At 40.8% G+C, this 25,566-nt stretch overlaps 1 protein-coding gene across 6 annotated transcripts in view; it reads left to right on the top strand.

Moving 5' to 3' along the window:
* Window positions 1-25,566, top strand: part of PHF20 (PHD finger protein 20) — a 164,030-nt gene that overhangs the window by 108,204 nt on the left and 30,260 nt on the right. For all 6 annotated transcript variants that reach the window (XM_073236666.1, XM_073236663.1, XM_037012865.2 and 3 more), the window contains 4 exons: window positions 2,084-2,362; window positions 14,003-14,101; window positions 14,813-14,977; window positions 15,940-16,118. In XM_073236666.1, the coding sequence (XP_073092767.1) occupies window positions 2,084-2,362; window positions 14,003-14,101; window positions 14,813-14,977; window positions 15,940-16,118 (722 nt within the window). The remainder of the gene's footprint in view (window positions 1-2,083; window positions 2,363-14,002; window positions 14,102-14,812; window positions 14,978-15,939; window positions 16,119-25,566) is intronic.

Genomic DNA, 25,566 nt, shown 5'->3' with positions numbered 1-25,566 from the left:
ATGAGCAGGTTAACTCCTGAAAAGCTGTTCATGAGTCCCATTTGCTCATAAGTCCAACATGATACTATATAGTAATAAGAGCCAGTATATATTGAGTACTTACTATGTACCAGGCACTAGGATCTTTATACAGAACTAATTTAATTCTCAAAACTCAGTAAAGTAATTAGCATTATTATCTCCATCTTGCACATGAGGAAACTGAAGCAGGAGGAGTAGGCAGAGGAGCCAGGATTTAAACCAGGTTGTTCCTACAGAGCTCACACTTGTAACCACAGTCCTTTCTTGGCTTATGCAAATAACCAGTTTATGTACACAAGGGTGCAAAATTTTTGAATAGAGAGAATGGTAGTTCTTCATGGAATTGGTTCAAAGTTCTCATTTTCAGCTCTTACTATTTTTTTTAATTCATATTTTGGCATTCTTCTTTTCCACTATAAATAAGTTTATCACAAACAAGGCTTCACATACAAGCCAAAAGGATGGCTGAGTTTACTGGAGCTGAACTTGATTGCTGAGGAGGTAGCAGGCAGTGTTGATGCTCTCTGACCTTGGACCTTAGTGTTTACTTGGTGGTAAGTGGAGTTATTTGTAATGATTTTTGAAAGACTGTCAAATGGAAAAGGAATTACTAGGTTGAATCATATGAAATGGCCAATTTTTATCTTTCTCAGCCTATCCAAATGGCAAATTCCTCTGGTTCAACTTAATAGGCCCAAGAGGACGAAGTTCTAGAGAAATCACTTGTTATTTTCTTTTAAGAATTTTAGGATGTATTGGAGATTTGAGTTTTGAATTTCTCCACTGACATGCTTTTTAAGTACAGTTGTTTGTCGGAGAAGTATGCATTCTTCCATTTCATTTCATGTTACTTGTTCTTTTCTTAACTGCATCTCTGACTGATTTGAACCTCTTTCTTAATGTCTCATGTCAAGGACAAAAAGTGCTTTTAAGGCATTCTGCTTTAGGACGTGTATATGTATGTATATAATTTTTAGTTGTTTAAATGGCCTATGTAACAGCATCCGTCAGATTATAAAGATTGCCAGTTTCATAATCACATCCTAGTGCTGATTTTTGGAATGTAGAGTGTGATTTAGATTGAGTTTAAGAATTTTTTTATTCCTTCTGCTATGGAATGATACTTGGAAAAGTAATCATAGTATTTACCAAAGGTTCAGCACACTGTCTGCTTCTAATAGAAATTGTATCATTGCATTTAGTAAAAGTTTGATTCATTCTAGAAAGGTCTGTTCAGGATATTCTTGGGGGATGATCTGTAGAGTAGGAGTAATTTGGTGCTGAAGGCACTTGCTCTCCTTGGGGTGAGGCCATTGTGGAGAGAGTCTTCAGTAAATTGAGTTTCTAACACACTTGAATTTCTTGTAACAGCTTTACTTTTTGTCATTGATTCATGACAGACCATTGTCTTATGTTTATTTGGTTTGGGGTGTGGGGTCAGACATTTTTATCTTTTTGAATTTGATTGTTGAGCCCTGAGTTCTCCTCATACCTTCCAGCTCCATTCAGTTGGTTGTCTAATTTTTTTTTAAATAGGCTCTGAGTCCTTTTGTTCAAACAGAGCAGCTGATGGTGAAATCTCAAAAAAACCTCAATACTAAAACCTTTACAATGGTTACATTCTCCTTGTGTGGAAACCATTCTAAGATCCCTTAGGTTTTGTGAAGAGTCTTACCAGGTACTCCCTAGTTCTGTCCGCACAGGTATTAGGATGGTGGTAAGTCCGAGTCTGTTCCAACTCAGGAATAACAAGTGCTGTATGGTTTTTTTCCCCCTGTTCTTCCTCCAAAGTTTGAAACCCTGAGAACTTAATAGCTACTTAACCAAACCAAACCATGTTGATCTTCTCTTTGAAAAGATGAGTCACGGTTGAGTCTCTGTGATTTATCCTGAAGTCATATTCATTCTCTCTGAACAGTAATCTGGGGAGGCAGTGGCAGTCTGATTGATGGCTCAGGCCACTCTTTCACTTTCTCGTGCCATGTGTTACTGCAGGTATTGTAATAACTGGATAAGCATGAGAGATCTTTGTTATGTTTTTGTTTTTGTTTTTGTTTTTCAGTAACAAATACTTTTAAGAAAAAAGATGACTTTGTGGCATCTAAGGCACCAGCCATTGACCTAGATCACAAGTTTAGGTGCAAGGTTGTGGACTGTTTAAAATTTTTCCGCAAAGCCAAACTGTTGCACTATCACATGAAGTATTTCCATGGAATGGAGAAGTCACCAGAACCCGAGGAGAGCCCAGGAAAGAGGCATGTCCAGACGAGGGGCTCTTCAGCTTCAGACAAGGCCAGCCAGGAGGGCCTGACCAGGAAGCGGGTCTCTGCCAGTTCCCCAAGTAAGTATTTTGGTTCTGTGTTGTATCTGTATCATGGAGGGCTCTGTTGTTCAGGTTACAGTAGTTACATTTCTGACCCAGAAAGCAAATGTTAGGTTGGCCTGGTCCAATTGAATCCCAAAAGGTGGAAAATGACAAATGATCCTTGGGAGTTGAATCAATGAGTTGCCTCTCCTGGAGGAACTAAAAATACCTAATTCTTATTCTTACCTCAGCCTCTTGCTGCTCAAGTTACCTTGAGAAAGTCACTTAGCCTCTGAAGGCCTTGGTACTTCTAGTATGAGTGGGGACAGTCAAGGAAAAGGAATCCCTTCAGAAGCCAGCAAGAAAATTCTGCTCCGGAGAGCATGGGTGTAGTCATGCCATTGCCCAAACCTCTCCAGGCAGGACAAATGAACAAAAGAACTAAAAGATGATGTGTGATTCTCCTGCTGGGTCCAAATTTGAGTTCAATTTCATCTTAATTACAACTGAAGGTATTTTCTAACAGCACTGTTTATTTTGCATAGAAATTGCAATGGTGGTAGTAAGGGTTACCATAAAGTCTCGTGTTCATATCTTACTACAGAGAACCTTTTTGGAGATTTCTAAAACTTAGAGAAATTGAGAAATTATGTGTTTCTGGAGAATTTCAGATTAATGAGTTTACAGTACATTCTACAAGCTTCCCAGCTCCTATTTATTTGAAACTGTGACATCATTATATTTTTTGGCTTACAGCTTCATCATCAAAATACATAGGTATTAGATGGTGTATGGAACTCCTAGAACATCTGACAGTGTTCGCAAGGAAATATAAGACCACATTTCAGGATTTTGAAGGTGTTCCCTGGCTCTGTGGGAGGTCAGTCCTCAGTCAAGTGAAGACAAAATATGTCAAGGTCAAGGTGGAGTTTCGTAGTCATATGGGCTTCATTATCCATGAGAAATATAATGCGAGCTACATATAACTTTTTCTAGTATCTATATTTTAACATGTAAAAAGAAACTGGTGAAATAACTTTTAATAATGTTTTATTAACTCAGTATATCCAAAACACTATAATTTCAGCATGTAATCAGTATAGAAATTCTTGGTGAGCTTTTTAATATTCTTTTTCTTGTACTAAGCCTTTAAAATCCAGTGTCTTACACTTACTGAACATTTCAATTCAGATCAACCGCATTTCAGGTGCCAGTAGCTGCATTTGGCTAGTGGCCACCACATTGGACCATGCTGCTCTCTTACCTTCACCTGTAGGCAGTCCAGCTGTGTGCTTGACGAGCCCACTCACTAAGCCAAAAGGAGCTGCCTGAGGAAGGCCAGCTGGCAGTAGTCACTCAGGAGAAAACTGTGGGGGCTGCAGGATATGGCAGCATTCACATCTTCATGACTTCACGAGAGTCCTGCTCAGGTACCCACCAGTGTGGATGGATGTGCCTCAGAGCAGGCTGGTATCAACCAGAAACAGAACGATGCTCAAGGCCAAGCGCCAGCTATTTATTTACAGTAAAGCTCACAGCTATCAAATCTCCTTTCCTTTGTCCAGTTCCTATTTTGTGTGAAAGGGAAAGTTGCTTATTGAGCATCAAACCAGAGCACTGGAGTTAGAGATGCCTCAGGCTAAAAGAGATTGACTTGTTCATTCAACAGCTATTTCTCAGATGCCTGCTATGTGCCAGGCCTTGTTCTGCATACTACAAAAGAGACCTAAGTCCCATTCTGCTTGTTGCCTTTGGTTGTGGATATTCCTGGTTTGGTTCTCAGACCTGAGCATTCTTTTGTCTGGGTAATGCTTGTTTCATTTAGGGCCAGACACTGACTGAGTAGGAGTGTTAATATCTATTACTGGGTAGTTTTGCTGGCATTGGTGGCCATTTTGTGTCTTTTAGATGGGTTATATCTCTCTACCAAGAGAATACATTGTTAATTCTGGGGGCAAGCTTATTTCCTAGAATTACAAAGAGAGTCTGAGGTAAAAGATCAGACTTTTCACTTGAAAAAAATGTTGGTAATTGAGTGGCTGTTAACTTTTTCTCTGTTTGTTTACTTACATCTGATTTACGCAAATGAACCCTTTCTTTCTTTGTCCTAGAGCACTAATCCAGGTTTTCCTGTCTTGCCTTGGCTATAATAATCTTTCAAAATCTAGTTTTCTTCTCCATTTTTACCCACTATGGTCCATTGTGCTTTTGCTGTCCGAGGGGTCTTTGAAAGTACAAATCTGATTATATTATGTTGCTCACCTGCTAAAAAAATGTTTGAGGATGGTTTGCTGCTCCTGCAGAGCATGAGTTTTGGTGCTGGGGTTGTGGGTTATGAATACTATCCAATTCCCTCAGCCAGTCGTGGACTTTTTATAGGTTTCTCGACCTCTCTGTGCCTATCTGTGTAAACTTCCTGAGTTCTTTTGATGAGTCTGAGGTAATCCAAGCCATGAGCCTGTGAAAGGGCCTGAGGTAGGAAATGAGGATTTCCTTCTCCTTGGTCCATGATTTTATCTGTCTTATCTAGCCATCTGTGACTGAAGTTGGTGCATTGGTGTGAGCTATTCAGCTAGATTGTTAGTGCTGCCAGGGAGCAATTAGTATTGTCACTGCAGTATCCCATGGGTTCTACCAAGAGTTGTGGACACAGCTAGCACTTAGAGACCAATGATGGTGTTGAAAAGATCATACTGAGGTGATAGGAGCCAGGAGAAATCCATGGGTGCTTGATAAGGGAGTGACATCTGGGTAGGATTAGGGTACAACACTGGAAGTGGGTGCAGTCGACCCCAGATAATACAGCTTCCAGAACCAGGTTATTCCAAAGGCTGAGGCTTGACAGGCAAGAGGCCATAAGGGGACTGAGGAAGGTCAGTCTTGCCTGACCACAGTGGTATATGCCCTCTGTAGTAGGCCATGGTTGCACTGCCTATCCCTGTTCATGGTGATTTTCAGAGGAGGGACCTTGTCCAGTGTAATACCCCTTAATACAGGGTGGATGTACCTGACCATGTGTGGATTGCTTGTCTGGCTTTTGGATTCCTGATTAACTATACTAGAGGGTCTTGTTTACATTGAGTAATATGTGCAGGTGTGGAGTTAGCCCACTGGAATTTGAATCCAGCCTCCACCACTTGCTTGCTTTATGACACTGGGCAAAGAACTTGGTGAGCTCCAGCTTTCCCATCTGTGACACAGAGATAATGGTACTGTGCATCTCAGAGCTTTGTTACATTAAATGACATTTATATTAAATAACCTAATGTACAATGCTTAGCACAGTGTCTGGCCTACAGTAAACTCTTAAAAAATACTAGCTCTTTATTCTATGAAAACATTAACCTAGGCAGTCAGAGATCTGAGCTCTAAACTCAGCTGGCCACTGATGAGCTACAAAAGCAATAGATAAGGTGTTGCCATTTTGGTAGAATGAAGAAACCTAAGTGCTTTTCTACTTCTGTGTACTCCTCTTGGTGTCATACCAAAGTACTGACCTGGGATTTTATTCTTAATGCAGAAGGATCCCTTTCACTGGGGTTTAGAAATCTCTTGGTGAATCGGGGACTTTTGCATGCCACTTATTTACTTATATTTATTTATTTATTTTACCTCTCCCCATGCCAGTTTTTTAAGTAACAGAAACTGCTGTGGGTATAATTGCCTGGCTGGCAGGGGTGGACAATTATAAAATGCTTTAGGGGAAACAAAAGGATCTTTCACATCCCTGTGTTTTAACTTTATATGCCTCTGCTGGGCCTTTGAAAAACTGGTTAGTGTGTGGGGCCATTCACTCCCTGACTGGGGTATAGCCTGGTTATTCCTGTACCTTCTCAGATGGAGAGTAGATTTTTTGCAGTCAGCAAGCAGCACACCCATGCCCTCAAGTCAGGTGGACACAGGCCTCACAGATGATTTCACAACTCTCCCATGCCTGACTGCTGAGATGGCTAGCACTTACCAGGCTGGAGGAAACCAGACCGTTCATCTTGCTGTGTTCTAGATGGGAAATTTAAATGTGGGCCACTAGTCCTGTCTCTGCCACTAACCAGCAGGAGACTCAGTTATCACCATCTGTGAACTGGGATCAGTAGACACGTCCAACTTTCATGATGCCACTGGCTATCAATGACAGCAGACATAGCAGGATAGTCAAAAGATTTCACAGGCCCCAAACCTCCAGAAGGCACCTCCTGCCTGTTTCAGACAGCTCCCCTCCTTTTTTCCATCATTGCCTCCTGTTTCCTCACAGGTTTGCTAGGTACTTAACTAATCTGATAACTAAATTTCCGAGGATTTGAAAGAATAAAACCAACTTAGCAGCTCACCTGTTCTCTCAACATACCTAGGTTACCCCTCAGACGTCTAAGAAAACCCTTAACTTTATTGGTGAAATTTCATACAGTGGGGGAAGTTCAGTTGGGGAGATGTTTCAAGGTGAAAATGACACCAGGCACCCTGTGTGCTAGTTTGCAGGCAGTGTGAGCTTGACATTATCCTTAGGTGAAAAATGGATAAAATATTACAAGATTCATGCTGCTTGGAGATAATTACTGTAATAAAATAGCATCTTTATGCTGAGTGCTCTGAGTATACTAACTGGGACCTTGGGTTCTAATGGATTTCTCAGATGGAGATTCCTGGGACTTCTGGTCCACTAGGACCAGAGATTTTTTTTTTTTTTTTTAATTCCCTCAATTCCCTGCTGGTAGGGTTGATCAGGAAAAACAGTCTGGTCTGAGATTCCACAGAATGAATCTTAATAGCGGTTTTGCTACTGGTCATTTGTGATCTGAGCTCTTCACAAATCTGATTTCTCCATTTCTAAAGAGATGATGTGGTACTAGGTATGAATGAGACAAGCCCTTTCATATGGAGAGAAAAGCACATAAACAGATAGAGTGAAAAGGGCTATATTAGGAACATACGAAGTGCTGTGGGAATACATTCAGATTTTGCCTGTGGAGCCGGGACTGGGATGTCCAGAGGAGGTGACATTTGAGGTAGGCCTTAAAGGGTGAGAGTACTTAGGGGTTGAAACAGAAGTCAGGGGAATAGGAAAGGCAACCCCATGCCAGGAACAGCAGAGCAAAGGTTCAGAGGCATCAAGGGGAACAGACTATCATGATTGCCTGTCTCTAAGGTGTTCCTTCTTACTCTGGCCTTCAGATGGTTCCTTTTCCCTCAACCAGGCCTTTATTCACATAAGTGAGTTTGGAAGGTCAGGTTAGATTTGCTTTTCCAAGTGAGGTTTTTTAGAATATCAGAATCTATTTATAAATTCTCTTCCAGGGGCAAGTTCAGGCTTCCTTGGTATTTAGGTTTGTTTCTACATAGGTGAGTTCAGTCCTGAGTAGAAGTTTGGCCCAGACAAAAATATTCTAGGGTTGAAGGAACCTCACCTGTGCCTGTTATTACCAATTGACATATCCATTTAGTTCATATTTTTGCTCTGGGTAAAGCCAGAGTGAGCCTTGGGGCGCCAGATTGGACACTTCTTTGCTGCCATCTACATGCTGAGATGATGGTATTAGGCTGTGAGCATCACCTCCTCTGATAGGTGGTGGGATCCCTCCAAGAGCCTGCCCACTTCTGCTCTGCCCTTGAGGTGCCATTCCCTCATGCAAGTCCAAACATGCTCTGGTTACTGCTTGTCCCAGCTGTGTGACTATGCTGTGTGGTGTACAAGCAGTTGTCCTGAAGGTGAGGGCGTTGTTACTCTTTCCTCCTTTCCTGGAAGCAGCAGTCTGATGTCCTGGTCTCATAACTTGGTGATGATCTGCTGGAGGTACAGGGAACAGGCTGCACTGAGGGAACAAGAAGGGTTCTGGTGTTTCTCCAGATGGATGCCTGCAGCCTGAGGAGAGGACAATGACCATCCTGTAACAGCCTTGCCTTCCTCAAGTGACAAGTTGCTGTCTGATCCTGAGCCCTGGCAGGGAGTCTCTCTTTGTCCAGCCCAGTCTGGGCATTCACAAAAAAGCTCTGCAGCTGGGTACATGTTCTGTGGGCCATGGAACAATCGGTCAAGCTGTCTGAAGAGAGCGGACCACAGACCAGCACCACTTCCTGGGGAGAGTATGGCAAGCAAGATAATAACAACTAACATTTGTGTACTTGCCATGTACTGGGCACCATCCAGGTTCTTTACTTGTATTGTTTTATTTAATCCCCAAAACAAACCCTATGAGGCAGATACTACTGTGCCCACTTATAGTTAAGGAACTGAGGTGTAGATGAGATGGATTAACTTGAACTAATGTCTGTACATCTAGCAGAGGTGGAGCCACGATTTGAATCCAGTTGCAGAGCCTATATTGTCACCTCTATGCTCTGCTGTCCTTTAGGATTCCAGAGAAGGATGCCCTGCCATGGGGAATAGGAGTGCCTCCCTGCAGGAGACTTGCTGGCACATGGGTAGCCTGAATAAGCTCTGCCTATTGTCACCTTGTCTGCCCCTGTTCTTCAGGGACTTACCTGACTTAGCTTTGTCCCTGTTGGACAGTTCTGCCTGTGAGCTCTGCCACTTAAGGCCACATAATGACTTCACATCTTCAGCCAGAAGCCAAGGTGAGCCTCAGAAGGCTTTCTCTCTTCTTCTTTTTTCTGTATAACTGCTTGATAGAATACTTCTTTTTATCCTCATTGTTTATCCTTTTACTTGAAGCCTGAGGTGGGGGACTCTTTAAAAGCTTAATGTGACCATATTTCTGATCAGCTGCAGCACTTGGGATGGTTTCAGTTACAAGTAATAGAAAACCCAATTGGAATTGAGTCCACAATAAAGGGGATGTATTGGTTCACATAATAGAGAAATCCAGGGGAGGTACTTCCCCAGGACTGTTGGTTGAGGACTCAGTGTCATACCATCTCACTGCTCAATGCTATTTTCAGGTTGGGTACCCTTAGTCATAGGATGGCAGCTGGTGTCACTTAAGACTCCCTGCTGCTTAATTCAACTCTGACAAGAGAGTAAGAGTACTTCATTTATAGATGATAGACTTAAATTTGTGTTGGATCAGTCCATTCCTGTTCCTGGAGCCAGTTGGCCCAGGTTCAGAACATCTAAGCCTATCACATGAAAAGGGCATGGGATTACTTCTACTGATTTGAGTATGGAGAAAATCGTGTTCAAACACCTTACATGCTGCACAGTGAAGGAGGGATAGAAGAGAATTCTGGAAGATACCCATATTGTCTGCTGCACCCAGCAAGTGCAAAGTGAGAGGAGAAACCTGCATAGCCAGGGAGCCAGCTTGGTGGTATAGACCCTTTAGAGCAGACCATGTCCTGTGCTTGTCCTGTTCCAGGGGCAGTGAATATACAAGGCCCAAGACATGTAATAGATCTGAGTTCACCTTTTCTATATGCCAGTGTATGTGATCTTGCAGCTTCTCTGAATTTCACTTCCTCTTCTGCAAACTGGCAATGATAATACAATGATACTTGCATTTTATGCAAAACTGAAATTAACCAGTTTGAAGTTGTGTGGTATAAAAAGTGTCATGTACAAAATTTGATTTATGCAATCCCAAGAAATTGAGAAAATTCATAAACCATAGGATTTCAAAGCTGGCAGGCCATTGAGAATGTATATATTATGCTTTCATTTTATAGGAATATTAGTCATGAATTATGTGAGTTTAATAATGGGGGTCTTCAGGAATCCCTTGTATGGAATGAACTGGTCCATCCTTCTCTCACTGCCTGTTGGGTTTCTTAAAGTATATGATGCTGTTTTATAAAATGTGAAATGCAAACAGATTGTTATTAGAGAAGCCCAAAGGCACACCCATACTTAGATGTCCTGGCATTTGACAGTTCATACTCTACGTCTTGACCTCTTTGTCTCAAGGATCCAGGACCCAGGTGATATATCTCCTCTTCAGCCAGTTCTGCTGATTAGGTTAATGCTGTTGGCATGTCACTATGGGTATGGTTACTTTAGTTAGGAGGTCATTAACATCTGAATTTACAACTCAAAAACTGGATTGGGAAACTGTTTCTGTATGTGTGGGGGTGATGGTACATCAAATCATATCACTCCTTTGCTTAGTCCTTCTTGTGGCCCCCTAAGACACTCATAGTAAAGGCCGACTTCCTTACAAGGCCCTATCTGGTCTGCTTCTAGCCCATGTCATCTTATCTACCTCAGTCTAATTCTAATTGTAATTTTAGTGGAGACATACAGTCCTTCTTGCTATTTATTGATTACAAATTCCAGTTGTTCACTGCTAATATATGGAAAGCATGGGTTTTTTGTATCTTAACCTTGTATCTTGCAACCTTGCTATAATCACTGTTAATCCCAGTTTTTGTTTTTGTCAGTTCTTTGGGATTTTCTACATTGACAATCATGTCTCTGCAAAGATAGTTTTACTACTTCCTTTCTAATCTGTATTTCATTCCCTTTTCTGTCTTATTGTCCCAACTATAATGTCTAGTACAATGTTGAATAGCAGTGTTGAGAGGGAACATTCTTGCCTGGTTCCAGATCTTAAGAAGAAACCACCCAATTCTCATCGTTAAGTATGAAGTTAGCGTAGGTTTTTGTATATATTCTTTATCAAGTTGAAGATCTTTCCATCTATTCCTAGTTTTCTGAGTGTTTTTATCATGAGTGTTGGATTTTGTCAAATGTTTTTTCTGCATCGGTTGATGAGTAATTTTTCTTCTGTAGCCTGTCACTGTGGTGGACTACATTAATTGATTTTCAAATGGTGAACCAGCCTTGTATACCTGGAATGAATTTCATTTGGTCATGGTATATAATTTTTTTTATACATTGTTGGATTCTGTTCATGAGAGATACTGATCCTGTAGTTTTCCTTTCTTGTATGGGTCTTTATCTGATTTTAGTGTTAGAGTAATGCTGGCTGCATAGAATGACTTAGGAAGTGTTCCCTGTGCCTGTTGTTTGAATACTGAAGCCCTGCCCTTAGAGTCTTAAGTGCCCTTTGCACTTACTGTCACCCTTCCTGGAAAACTCTCCTCCCAGAATTCTGCATGTTTCATGCTCTCCCTCATTTTAGGTCTTAGCTGTCCTTTCCTCAACAAGGCATTTTCTGACCAGAGACTATTAAAATTGCAAATTTTATTTTCCTTCATCCCTACTACCCCTATCCCTGCTTTATTTTCTCCATAGCACCAATCACTCCTATAATCACCTCCAAACATACTGTAATGTAAAACTTACTTATTTTCTGCCTCTACCCACTAGAATTTAGCTCTGTGAGGGCAGGGGGGGTTTCTTTTTTTGTTCATTGTTGTATCCCTTCTCCCTAGAATGGTGCCTGGGACATAGCAGCTGCTCAAATATTTGTTAAACAAATGAATTTAAGCCATGACTTATAATGTGGTTGTAGCCAAGAGAATATGTAAAAATGAGTTGTTCTGTTTCTATATCTGAGGAGGACTCTGTTCCCAAGATCAGAGGAAAGTAAATATTGTTGATAGCTTTTATAAATTCAGGAGGCATTTGGCTATGTTTTGCTAGTCAACTGTATGACCTTGGCTAAGTCTGTCTTTTGGGCTTTGGTTTCTTAATCTTAAAATGAATATTTTTGTAAATTGGACTAAGGTCACTCACTTCTGGAGTTCTTGTTCATTGAAATCTGTTTCTTAGTTGCAGAATATTTTAACAGAAGGGAGCTTAGAGACCCTTAAGTCCTGTGTTCTTTAGTCAGTAGATTAGCTTCTGCCTGTAGAGCTCAGGCTTGCCAGCTGGTAGGTGTAGCCTGCTATCCACTTTGACAGTTTCTGGACGCCCATTTGAGAGAGGGGCCTGCCTGAACAGAGGTGCTCACATGCTGCTGGAGAGCTTTTAAATATCTGTGGTGTCATGCAGGTACCTTTATCTCCCTGAGCTTTGGTATCCCTATCTGTAAAACGGGAATGATACATACAGGTTGTTGTTAGGATTAAATAAGATATTTGTGGTTTCCTTGCACACAAGTGCTTAGTTAAAATCAGTTGAATCTGATTGCTTACCCTGTCCCACACCTGCTTTATAATTATCTTGATTTCACATCAGTATGACTTGGAGAGTGTTTTTAAAAATCTTTGAAAACATTATGCTAGGTGACAGAAGCCAGGCACAAAAAGTCACGTACTGTGTATGATCGCATGTATATGAAATGTCCAGAATAGATAAATGCAAAGAGACAGATGCACATTGGTGGCTGCCAGGGGTTGCAGCACTGTGGAGAAACAGCTTAGTGGTAAGGAGTTTTACTTCAGAGTGATGAGACTATTTTGGAACTAGAGAGAGCTTGCCTCACAACATTGTGTGCAATGAACTTCTCATATTTAAATTATCTAATTTAGTGAGATTTGACATGTATGTACCCATCTATTGCCACAGTCAAGATAGTGAACATATCCATTGCCTCCCAGTCTTTTCCTCATGCCCTTTTCTTTCTCATTCCTCTTCTCCCTCTCATCCTCAGGTAGGTAGCCACTATTCTGCTTTCTGTCAGTATAAATTAGTATTCATTTTCCAGAATTTTATATAAATGTAATCTGCAGTATGCACTAGTTTTTATCTGGCTCCTTTCATTCAACATACTTATTTTGAGATTCACTTATGTTGCTGCATATATTAGTAGTTCATACTTGTATCGCTGGAAAGTATTCCATTGTATGGATACAACACAAATTATTTGGGCAGTTTTCACTTTGGGCAGTTACAACTAAAGCTGCTGTGGGCTTTATGTGCAGTTGTCCATGTGGACATATATTCCTTTCTCTTGAGTAAATATATTTGATAAGATAGAAGAAACAACTGGATCTTTGCATTGGTGAAGCTGTTAACTTTGAAAACTGTGGTCTCAATTGAGTGGTAGATGGGAAGCTTTTTAGAATGAAATTAGGAAAAACTGAAGTGAGAAGTTTAGGCAGAGATTATTGATAATTTAAGGAGTTTTGCTGAGAGAATGAAGTTGTATTTGGAAGGTATGGACTGTTCATTTTTATATAGGTTATTTTGTGTTTTGTGAAGTGTACCTCAATTATATATTTAAAAAGAAAGAAGAAAAACAAAATCCTGATGCTCAAGTCACACCTTAAGCCAATTCAATCAGAAAATCTCTGTGGATGGGATCCAGGCATCACTTTTTAAAAATCTCCTATGGTGGTGAATGTAGTAACCACAATGTTTTTCATGTGAAACCTTCATAAGAGTGTATATCAATAATACCTTAATAAAAAAATAAAAAATGAAATAAAATAAAAATCTCCCATGGTGATTACCATATTTAGTCAGTGTTAAGGAGCAGTGATCTAAATGAAGTTGGCAAATTTTTTCTGTGAAGGGCCAGTATTTTCAGCTTTTGAGGACCATAAGTCTCTGTATTCACTCTTTAGTTCTGCCTTTGGAGCATGAAAGTAGCCATCATCAGCGTGTAATGAATGAGCCTGGTGTGTTTCAGTAAAACAAACTTATTGTAACAAGCAATGGGTGAGACTTTGTCGACTTTTGGTCCAAAGACTAAGTAATGGGAGAGCCTGAGGGGATAGAAGGTAACCAACCTCCCAGTCAGAACCAGGTCTGGAATTCTCTTCTACCACTTGTTTTAGTTCTTGACATTGGACATGCTTACTTACTTAAGAATAAACATCCCAGCATTGAAAACAAAATGTTAGAATGCCAACACTTACACTTGCATTTCATTCTAGCTGCAAAAGACAAGGAAAAGAATAAAGAGAAGAAATTCAAAGAGTTTGTGAGAGTGAAGCCAAAGAAGAAAAAGAAAAAGAAAAAGAAAACTAAACCTGGTAATTTTTCCCTTTGGACTGTTTTACTTGGGTTTCTTTACTGTGGCTGGGGAGTGGATGATTTCTCCCTAGTCATGGCCTTGGAATCTGCACTGAAGGCAGGAAGGGCCAGCAGGCTGTTACTGGAGCTTGTGCACTCAGCTTAGCATGGGCTCTAATATTGGAGAGCCAACTCACCCAGGCTGTTACAAAGCCACACTGGCATTTATAAAAGCCTTCCCTCTTGCTGCGTGGACCCGTGTGCCCTGTTACAGGGCAGTACATGTGAAACCATCGTGGTAGCTGAGGGTATGTGGATGAATGTATTTGTTTGCACAACTCTTAAACGCACAACTTTGAAACCTTTCAAGAAAGGATTCATTTCCTAAAAAGTGTGTCTAGCCCCCACAAAAATGGTGATTTTTAAGAAAACCAGTATTCCAACCTTGGGAGCTAAAGGGATGCCATGTTTGTTTCTCAATGTATTGTCTGGCTTAGAAAAACAATCTTTCAGAGAATGGGAAGACAGGTATTGGAGAGAGGAAGTTTTTGGTTTTGAGGTCTTAGAGGCAGCTGAAAGTATAAATCCCTAAATTTCTCTATACTCCTTTGTCGTTGAATTTCTTCAAAGACTTTGAGCTGTTGAACAGTTGGTTGGATGGGATTGGTTCTGGAATGCCCTGATGATGTCTGGGGGTGCTAATTCCTTCCTGATCCTATTTTCTTTCCCAGATTGTCCCTGTAGTGGGGAGATCAGTGACACCTCCCAGGAACCTTCTCTACCTAAGGCATGTGCTGTCACCAGGAGTGGGTCCTCACATAAGTCTGGGGTTCATATGAGCCCACAGCTTCATGGCTCAGAATCTGGAAACCACAAAGGGAAAGTGAAAGTATCTGGTAAGGAGTCTCTCTGTTGGCTTGATCATTTGCACAGCATTATAGTCTGAGAAAGCTGTATTTATGTTGATACTATTATCTACTCCCTAGGCCCTCTGCAAGTATAATCTGTTATATTTTTAAAATAAGAAGTATATTAAATTTAAAAAGGCCATTAGCTGTGCCTTCCCAGAACTTCCTTTCTCTCCAACTTTGGTCTTAAGTCAAATGTCTCTTACGTATTTCCAAGCCAGTGTGTCTCTGACTAAATCCATCATCCCCAACCCTTCACATCTGACTCCCATTCTTTCACTTCCTATCGATGATCCCTGCATCAGACCCAGTTGCTTGGTGGAAATGTGAGTCAATCTTGAGGCTTCCCCTTCTCCAGTAACTTACAGGGTAATCGTGAGTTTAAAAGGAGTTAATTAGTAAGTGGAAAGTACTTAGGACAGGCTCTGGAACAGAATAAGTGACCAGTAGAGGTTAGCTGTAATTATAACTAATCAGGCATCAAGATCTGGTGATACTAGTTTTGATTATCCCTGGAATCTGTCCACTGTCTTCAGAGTTTTTAAGGAGGCTCTGGACACAGATTTGACTGTAAGCCGCACTGGCTGGCTGGGGTGAGGTTGAGGACACGTTTGAATTATTAGGGATGATGATCTCTGTGGTTCATGGGAGTTGCAGCTTCTCTGCCAGTGAGCTTTGTGACCTTGAGCAGCAGCTTACCGTGGGCTTCACTGTAATGAGGAAGTGGAGTTCACTTCATTGCCAGACAGCATCTATCGTTTGGGCTGTTACTAGATAACAGGCCCAAGGAACAGATTGGAGTGCCCATTTCCTAGCTCTGTGAGTTCATACAGGAGTGGGTCTGTGAGGTCATTTCCACTCTAGTTCTTTTGGAATTTTTTAAATTTCAGTCTAAATTTTTTAAACTTTACAACTCTAAATAGTGACTGTTGTTTTCCCTTTCCTCTCAGAGGAGGATAATCTGAGTGAATCCTCTTCAGAGAGCTTGCTTTGGAGCGATGAGGAGTATGGCCAAGATATTGATGTGACTACCAACCCAGACGAGGAACTCGATGGGGATGATCGCTATGATTTTGAAGTGGTCCGCTGCATCTGTGAGGTTCAGGAAGAAAATGACTTCATGATTCAGGTAGGTAGAACTCCCGGGAGAACAGGTATAGAGAAGCACAACTGGTCTTCAGAGGGAATTTTGAGGTATTACAGTTTGAGGCAAGCAAAAATTATGAGTCAGGTCAGAAGCCCCAGATAGGCAGTTTTATCAGTAACATATTCAGCTTTTGCTTTTGGTTCAGCTTCTCTAAATCTCAGGCTGGTGTAAACAGACTTAATAGAATAAGAGAGAACTTAAGGGATCATTGAGTACAGACCTCTCATGCTCTGCTTGGGGTACTTGGGTCCCACAAATGGGAAGGGCCTTGCCTGTGATCACACAGTGAGGAGTTGATAGCAGAGACCCAAATCTCTAGAGTTTAATCTTTCTATGGACCCTCACCTTCTCTCTGAGGTAAATTTTCTTTATGGCCTAAAGAAATGTTGGCTAGTTTTATAACTTGTCTGTTTCTTGCTTTTTATTTTCCTGACATTGATCTGCCATCTCCACCTCTGGGACATACCTGGGGGTGGAGGAGGGCTCCCTGCCTGCTTGGGGAAACCATCACTGACAGAGTATCTGCTTGCCTCCTGCCCTTCTCTTGCTTTTAATTCCAGTTCTGGCGGAGCTGGCTGCTGTCTGGCTGACTCCAAGGGCTGTCATAAATACCCTGCATGTCTTGGCAGTTGTCTGGCTTGTCCAGGGAACCTGAGTTTTTGAAGAAAGTCATGGTTATATTGGCTGGGATTCTTTTGAGAATTTTTTTGAATGATTTACATGGTAACCTCTGGAAATTCGGGTACATGAATGGTGTCAAATAGTACCTTTATGACCGCTGTGCCTCAGGTCAGTGGTTTTCAAACTTTTTTAGCATCAGAACCCCTTTTCCTAATAGACTCTTTCACTAGACCCCAAAATGTATAACTGGTAAAAGCAGTAGTTTTTAAAGTTCAAAATGAAGAGTCTTCACTTTTAGGTTCAGAAATGTGAATGGTGGGTCTATTCCCACAAAGTTTGATATGCCATCAGGGTTGTGAGTGACAGTTGCCCACTTGGAGCATTTCAGTGGCTCAGTTTTTGTGTAAGAGAAGTCAAAGGCACAAAGCAATTTGTATGGGTGACTTATAAACAGCAAGCTGTGTAGTTACTTTGATAGTCGGAGATGGAAAGAAAAGCTTCGTTCCAAGGACAGCATGACACTGAGCTAGCCTAGTAGCATGAATTTACATGTACCGGTGGACTATGTTGTCTTAACATTATGCTTGGAACATGTTTGAGTGCATTTTTTGTTTAATTTTTTTTTAATAGTACCATTTTAAAAAACACACCCATTTGTAGAACCTCTAAAGCCATGTGGAGTACAATTTGAAAACTGTTGTATAATATGAAGACTTTTTTTTTTAATGTTGTCTGTCTGGGCATGTGCTCAGTTCCAGGCCTTGAAACCTGATTTGGTCCTTATCTGACCACTGAAATCTTTAGTGGGTAAGTAATGAAGGCCCTTTCCTCCCATTAAGGCTATTCTGGCTGACTACTCTAAGAAACCAGTTCTGATTCACTGTGGCACTTCCTCCACTGACTTTTGTGTAAGTAGCAAAATGTTTGGAGGCTAGAGCTTGATGTGCTATTTTGTGCTATATGAAGACTTATATATTTTAAGTTTTGGAGCTATCGAGGTCACATCGGCTATTACATGACAGAATCAGGAACTGACTCCATCTCCTGCTTCCCAGGCTCCACATGGCTTTCCCCCAACTCAACTCAGCTCAATACTTGTGGCTTCCTGTCTGGCATTGTGGTGATGATGAACTCACGAGGACTTTATTCTGCTGTCTACTTGTTGTGTAGCTGCCTTTGTGTTGCAGAGGGACAGTTTCTGACTTTCCTTGTCACTATGAGCAGTGTACCTTTTCTGCTCAGTAACTTTAGCAAAGGCATAAATTTAGAGGGAGCTAACTGGAACAAATACAATTTAAACTTTTAAAAGGTACTCATCATCTGGTTTTAAATGTATTTAAATACCGTATTAGAAATATTCAAATAATTTTTTCAATAAAATAAAATTTTAACATTGATAATTTGCACAACCCTAAAATACATTTAGAACTTTTCTGGATGCATACATTACTTTAGGGAAATAATATTCTTTGATCATTTTAATTACTTGATTGGTATCAACATTACAAGTATATTGCTATTTTATTTTATTTACCTGTGCTAATTTAAATCATGGTGAGATTAAAAACCTGACTCACTAATGAATGTTTGAGAAATTTGGGTACCACATAAAAAATGAAATCAAGAACCTCAGTTTATACTTAAATTGTTTTAATTGCTCTAGGGAAGGTTTTGGCAAATTTCTTAAAGGACCAGATAATAAATATTTTAGGATTTGAGGGCCTGTGATCCCTGTTGCAACTATTCAACTCTGCCCCAGTCAGTTAGAGGCAATATGTACAATGAATTGGCACAGCTGTGTTCATATAGTACTTGATTTACAAAAATTAGGACTTGAGCTACATTTACCCCCGTAAAAATTGTGTAGCAGTTTTATTTAACAAGAAGCTCATTTAAAAAGTTTTGTTTGTTTTGAAGTCTATATTGGGGGGAAGGGGTTCAAGATGACGGCATGAGTAGGGCGGCGGAAATCTCCTCCCAAAACTATATCTATTTTCGAAAATACAACAAAGACAACTATTCCTAAAAGAGAGACCAGAAGATACAGTACAACAGCCAGGCTACATTTACATCTGTGAGAATTCAGCATCTCACAAAAAGGGTAAAATACAAAGCTGTGACCCAGTGGGACCTGAATACTCCCCCCCACCCAGCTCACCAGCGGGAGGAAAAGAATCAGAGTGGGGAGGGAGTGGAAGCACAGGACTACTAAATAACAAGCCCTAGGAATCTTTACTGGGAGCACAGACACACATTGCATGGTGTACTAGATATTAGAGAAATGGAAAAGTAAAATCTGAAATGGAGACTGCGAGCAGGTCCCCACAGCCAGCTCCCCTGGGACAAAAAAAAGTGAGTGCTCTTCAAAACTCTTAAAGGGACGGGACAAGGGCCTAACAGCTGGACAAAATCGTCCCAGCACACTCAGTCCAGCAGGCTGGGAATCTTAAGGAACTTCAGGCGCCCTAACCCCGTGGAGAGTAACGCAGCCACGAAGCCACTCATGGTGATAAGCAGCCTGCCATTCATTCCGCCCCATGCCCGCTGGTGCTGCAGGCAAACTGGCTGACCCCCCCACAGCTGCGGAGCAGCCAGAGAACAGCCCTTCCCACAGCAACCACACAAAGTCTTCTCCCAGCGTGCACCTAACCGGAGACCCAGAGGCTGCCACTGGCATGCAGCTGCCTGGCACAGACAGAGGAAGCCGGAGCAAGGTCTGGAAGGCACAAAGGGCGCCGTTCTCACAGGAGAACACACCCAGAGCATCTATGAACTCCTGCAGTGCCCTAGGCTATCCCGAGGGCTGCCCCACCCACAGCACCTCAGAAGATTATCCCAGAGATGGCTCCCTGTGTGCAAGCAACTGTGGTGAAGGGCAAGGTGACCAGCAAGCAGGAAGGGACTTTGTTCTCCCGGCTGACACAGGTGCTACCTGCTGGTGACCACATCTACCCCTATGAAAAGGCAGAAGAATCTGGTCCACTCAAAAATCACTCAGACAACCCCAGAGAGAGAGGGCCTTGTGAGATAGATATAATCAATCTTCCTGAAAAAGAATTCAAAATAAAAGTCATAACCATGCTGATGGACCTGCAGAGAAATATGCAAGAGCTAAGGGATGAAGTCCAGAAGGAGATAACAGAAATAAAACAATCAATAGAAGGACTTCAGAGCAGACTGGAAGAGGTTAATGGAATAGAAATCAGAGAAGCTGAGGCAGAGAGAGATAAAAGGATCTCTAGGATGAAAGAATATTAAGAGAACTGTGTGACCAATCCAAACGGAACAATATTCGCATTATAGGAGTACCAGAAGAGGAAAAGAGAGAAAAAAGGATAGAAAGTGTCTTTTAAGAAATAATTGCTGAAAACTTCTGTAGTAAAGTATAAAATGTTAAGGCCTGCTCAGGGTCATATGAGTTTACCAGGCTCAAGGTATGCACCCCTTTCCCAGAGGAGCTGGCCTCTCCTCAGGGAGAAGGGAACAACAACCCTGGCCTGCGTGCCAGAGATACTTGTCCTTGGGCTATGTGCTCGGGATAACTACCTTGGAAAATGCTCCCAGGACATTTCTGTAACAGCGAGTTGTGAACACGGCCCTGGCTCCTAGCCAGATCTGGGTCTGTACGTGACTCATGCATGCGCCTGTTGGCACTGAGCCTCTTTTGTTTAAACTAGCATAAGTTTCAGCTAAGAAAAACCGTGAGCAGCCTTCCCTCGATCGTGCTTGGAGTACTGCTGCCTTGTTGTCCTCCTCTGAGACTTGCCTGTGATGATTAGTTTTTTGGTGCTGATGATGGGATCCTAGTGGTATGATGGACTGATCCTTCCTGCCTTCCTGCCTGCCTGCCTGCCTGCCTGCCTTCCCTCCCTTCCTTCTCCCTTTTTGTTTTCCTCCCCTGAGACTTGCCCGTGATGATTTGTTTTCCAGTGCTGATGATGAGGTCCTAGTGGTATAATAGACTGATTTTCCTGAAACTTCTCTGTGTCTCCCTCTTTTTCCCTTATCTCCTCTCCTCTTTTAATAATGTGAAAGTATACTAAACAGCTGTGGCTTGTGGTGGTGTGTCTTGTGTATCAAGCCCAAATTAGCATATAACACCGTGCACAGTAATTGATAAACTGATTATCAATACAACTTCCCAAGCTGGGGAAGGAAAGTCTTTCAGACCACAGATCTCCCAACAGAAGGGACCTAAAGAGGACAACACCAAGACAAATAATAATTAAAATGGCAAAGATCAAAGACAAGGACAGAGTTAAAGGCAGCCAGAGAAAGGAAAAAGATCACCTGCAAAGGAAAACCTATCAGTCTATCATCAGACTTCTCAACAGAAACCTTACAGGCCAGAAGAGAATGGCATGGTATATTTAATGCAATGAAACAGAAGGGCCTTGAACCAAAAATACTGTATCCAGCATGATTATCATTTAAATTTGAAGGAGGGATTAAACAATTTCCAGACAAGCAAAAGTTGAAGGGATTTGCCTCCCACAAACCACCTCTTATTTTAAAGGGACTGCCTTAGAGGAAGCACTCCTAAAGCTAAATAGATGTCACCAGAGAAAATAAAATCACACCAAAGAAAGCAGACCAACCAAATACTAACTAAAGGCAAAAAATAAAATACACTATCCACAAAAGCAGTCAAAGGAAGCACAAAAGAGTGCAGAATAAAACACCTAACATATAAAGAATGGAAGAGGAAGAATAAGAAGGGAGAGAAAAAAAGAATCATCAGACTGTGTTTATAATAGTGTAATAAGAGAGTTAAAGTTAGACAGTGAGATAGTAAAGGAGCTAACCTTGAACCTTTGGTAACCACGAATCCAAAGCCTGCAATGGCAATAAGTACATATCTATCGATAATCACCCTAAATGTAAATGGATTGAATGCACCAATCAAAAGACACAGAGTAATAGAATGGATAAAAAAGCAAGACCCATCTGTATGCTGCTTACAAGAGACTCAACTCAAACCCAAAGACATACACAGACTAAAAGTGAAGGGATGGAAAAAGATATTTCATGCAAACAATAGGGAGAAAAAAACAAATGTTGCAGTACATGTATCAGACAAAATAGACTTCAAAACAAAGAAAGTAACAAGAGACAAAGAAGGACATTACATAATGATAAAGGCGTCAGTCCAACAAGAGGATATAACCATTATAAATATATATGCACCCAATAAGGCACACCGACACATGTGAAACAAATACTAACAGAATTAAAGGAGGAAATAGAATGCAATGCCTTCATTCTAGGAGACTTCAACATATCACTCACTCCAAAGGACAGATCAACCAGAGAGAAAATGAGTAAGGACACAGAGGCACTGAACAACATACTAGACCAGACGGACTTAACAGACATCCAGAGAACTCTACACCCAAAAGCAGCAGGATACACATTCTTCTCAAGTGCACATGGAACATTTTCCAGAATAGACCACATACTAGGCCACAAAAAGAGTCTAAGTAAATTCAAAAAGATTGAAATTCTACCAACGAACTTCTCATATGACAAAGGTATAAAACTAGAAATGCATTATACAAAGAAAACAAAAAGACTCACAAACACATGGAGGCTTAACAACATGCTCCTAAATAATCAATGGATCAATGACCAAATTAAAACACAGATCAAGCAACACATGGAAACAAATGACAACAACAGCATAAAGCCCCAACTTCTGTGGGAAGCAGCGAAGGCAGTTCTAAGAGGAAAGTGTACAGCAATCCAGGCATATTAAAAGAAGGAAGAACAATCCCAAGTGAATAGTCTAAAGTCACAATTATTGAAACTGGAAAAAGAACAAATGAGGCCCAAAGTCAGCAGAAGGAGAGACATAATAAAGATCAGAGAAGAAATAAATAAAATTGAGAAGAATAAAACAATAGAAAAAATCAATCAAACCAAGACCTGGTTCTTTGAGAAAATAAACAAAATAGATAAACCCCAAGCCAGACTTACTAAGACAAAAAGAGAACCTACACCAATAAACAGAATGAGAAATGAGAAAGGAAAAATCATGACGGATATCACAGAAATACAAAAAATTATTAGAGAATACTCTGAAAATCTATATGCTAATAATAAGCTGGATAAGCTAGAAGAAATGGACAACTTTCTAGAAAAATACAACCTTCCAAGACTGACCAAGGAAGAAATAGAAAATCTAAACAGACCAATTACCAGCAATGAAATTGAATTGGTAATCAAAAAACTACCCAAGAACAAAACCCCCAGGCCAGATGGATTTACCTTGGAATTTTATCAGACATATAGAGAAGACATAATACCGATTCTCCTTAAAGTTTTCCAAAAAATAGAAGAGGAGGGAATACTTCCAAACTCATTCTATGAAGCCAGCATCACTGTAATACCAAAACCAGTCAAAGACGCTACAAACAAAGAAAAGACAGACCAGTATCCCTAATGAACATAGATGCAAAAATAATCAACAAAATATTAGCAAACTGAATTCAAAAATACATCAAGAGGATCATACACCATGATCAAGTGGGATTCATCCCAGGGATGCAAGGGTGGTACAACATTTGAAAATCCATCAACATCATCCACCACATCAACAAAAAGAAGGAGAAAAACCACATGATCATCTCCATACATGCTGAAAAAGCATTCGACAGAATTCAACATCCATTCATGATAAAAACTCTCAGCAAAATGGGTATAGAGGGCAAGTACCTCAACATTATAAAGGCCATATATGATAAACCCACAGCTTACATCATGCTGAACAGCAAGAAGCTGAAAGCTTTTCACCTAAGATTGGAAACAAGACAGGCATGCCCACTCTCCCCACTATCATTCAACATAGGACTGGAGGTCCTAGCCATGGCAATCAGACAATACAAAGAAATACAAGGAATCCAGGTAGGTAAAGAAGAAGTCAAACTGTCACTGTTTGCAGATGGCATGATATTGTACATAAAAACCTTAAAGATTCCACTCCAAAAGTACTAGAACTGATAATCTGAATTCAGCAAAGTTGCAGGATACAAAATTAATGCAGAAAAATCTGTTACTTTCCTATACACTAATGATGAACTAGCAGAAAGAGAAATCAGGAAAACAATTCCATTCACAATTGCATCAAAAAGAATAAAATACCTAGGAATAAAACTAAACAAGGAAGTGAAAGACCTATACCCTGAAAACTACAAGACACTCTTAAGAGAAATTAAAGAGGTCACTAGCAAATGGAAACTCATCCCATGTTCTTGGCTAGGAAGAATTAATATTGTCAAAATGGCCACCCTGCCTAAAGCAGTCTACAGATTCAAAGCAATCCATATCAGAATACGAACAGCATTCTTCAATGAAGTGGAACAAATAGTTCTAAAATTCATATGGAACCACAAAAGTCCCCGAATAGCCAAAGCAGTCCTGAGAAGTAAGAATAAAGTAGGGGGGGATCTCGCTCTCCAACTTCAAGCTCTACTACAAAGCCACAGTAATCAGGACGGTTTGGTGCTGGCTCAAGAACAGAGCCACAGACGAGTGGAATGCAATAGAGACTCCAGACATTACCCCAAACATATATGGTCAATTAATATACGATAAAGGAGCCATGGACATTCAATGGGGAAATGACAGCCTCCTCAACAGTTGGTGTTGGCACAGCTGGGCAGCTATATATAAGAGAATGAAATTAGATCATTGTCTAACCCTATACACAAAAGTAAATTCGAAATGGATCAAAGACCTGAATGTAAGTCATGAAACCATAAAACTCTTAGAAAAAAACATAGGCAAAAATCTCTTGGACATAAACATGAGCGATTTCTTCATGAACATATCTCCCCGGGCAAGTGAAAGAAAAGCAAAAATGAACAAGTGAGACTACATCAAGCTCAAAAGCTTCTGTACAGCAAAGGACACCATCAAGAGAACAAAAAGGCATCCTACACTATGGGAGAATATATTCATAAATGACAGATCCGATAAAGGGTTGACATCTGAAATATATAAAGAGCTCACGCACCTCAACAAACAAAAAGCAAATAATCCGATTAAAAAATGGGCAGAGGAGCTGAACGGACAGTTCTCCAATGAATAAATTCAGATGGCCAACAGGCACATGAAAAATGCTCCACATCGCTCGTCATCAGAGAAATGCAAATTAAAACCACAATGAGATATGACCTCACACCAGTAAGGATCGTCACCATCCAAAAGACAAACAACAACAAATGTTGGCGAGGTTGTGGAGAAAGGGGAACCCTCCTACACTACTGGTGGGAATGTAAACTAGTTCAACCATTGTGGAAAGCAGTATGTAGTTTCCTCAAAAAGCTCAAAACAAAAATACCATTGGACCAAGGAATTCCACTTCTACGAATTTACCCTAAGAATGCAGCTGTCCAGTTTGAAAAAGACATATGGACCCCTATGTTTATCGCAGCAGTGTTTACAATAGCCAAGAAATGGAAGCAACCTAAGTGCCCATCAGTAGATGAGTGGATAAAGAAGAGGTGGTACGTATACACAATGGAATATTATTCAGCCATAAGAAGAAAACAAATCCTACCATTTGCAACAACATGGATGGAGCTAGAGGGTATTATGCTCAGTGAAATAAGCCTGGTGGAGAAAGACAAGTACCAAATGATTTCAGTTATATGTGGAGTATAAGAACAAAGGAAAAACTGAAGGAACAAAACAGCAGCAGAATCACAGAACCCAAGAATGGACTAACAATTACCAAAGGGAAAGGGACTGGGGAGGAAGGGTGGGAAGGGAGGGAAGGGAGGGGAAAACGAAAGGGGGCATTACGATT

This window comes from Manis javanica, chromosome 5, assembly GCF_040802235.1.
Source record: "Manis javanica isolate MJ-LG chromosome 5, MJ_LKY, whole genome shotgun sequence".
NCBI classification, from domain to species: Eukaryota; Metazoa; Chordata; class Mammalia; order Pholidota; family Manidae; genus Manis; species Manis javanica.
The sequence above is the reverse complement of the archived record's forward strand: the minus strand, read 5'-3'. Positions and strand labels throughout refer to the sequence as shown.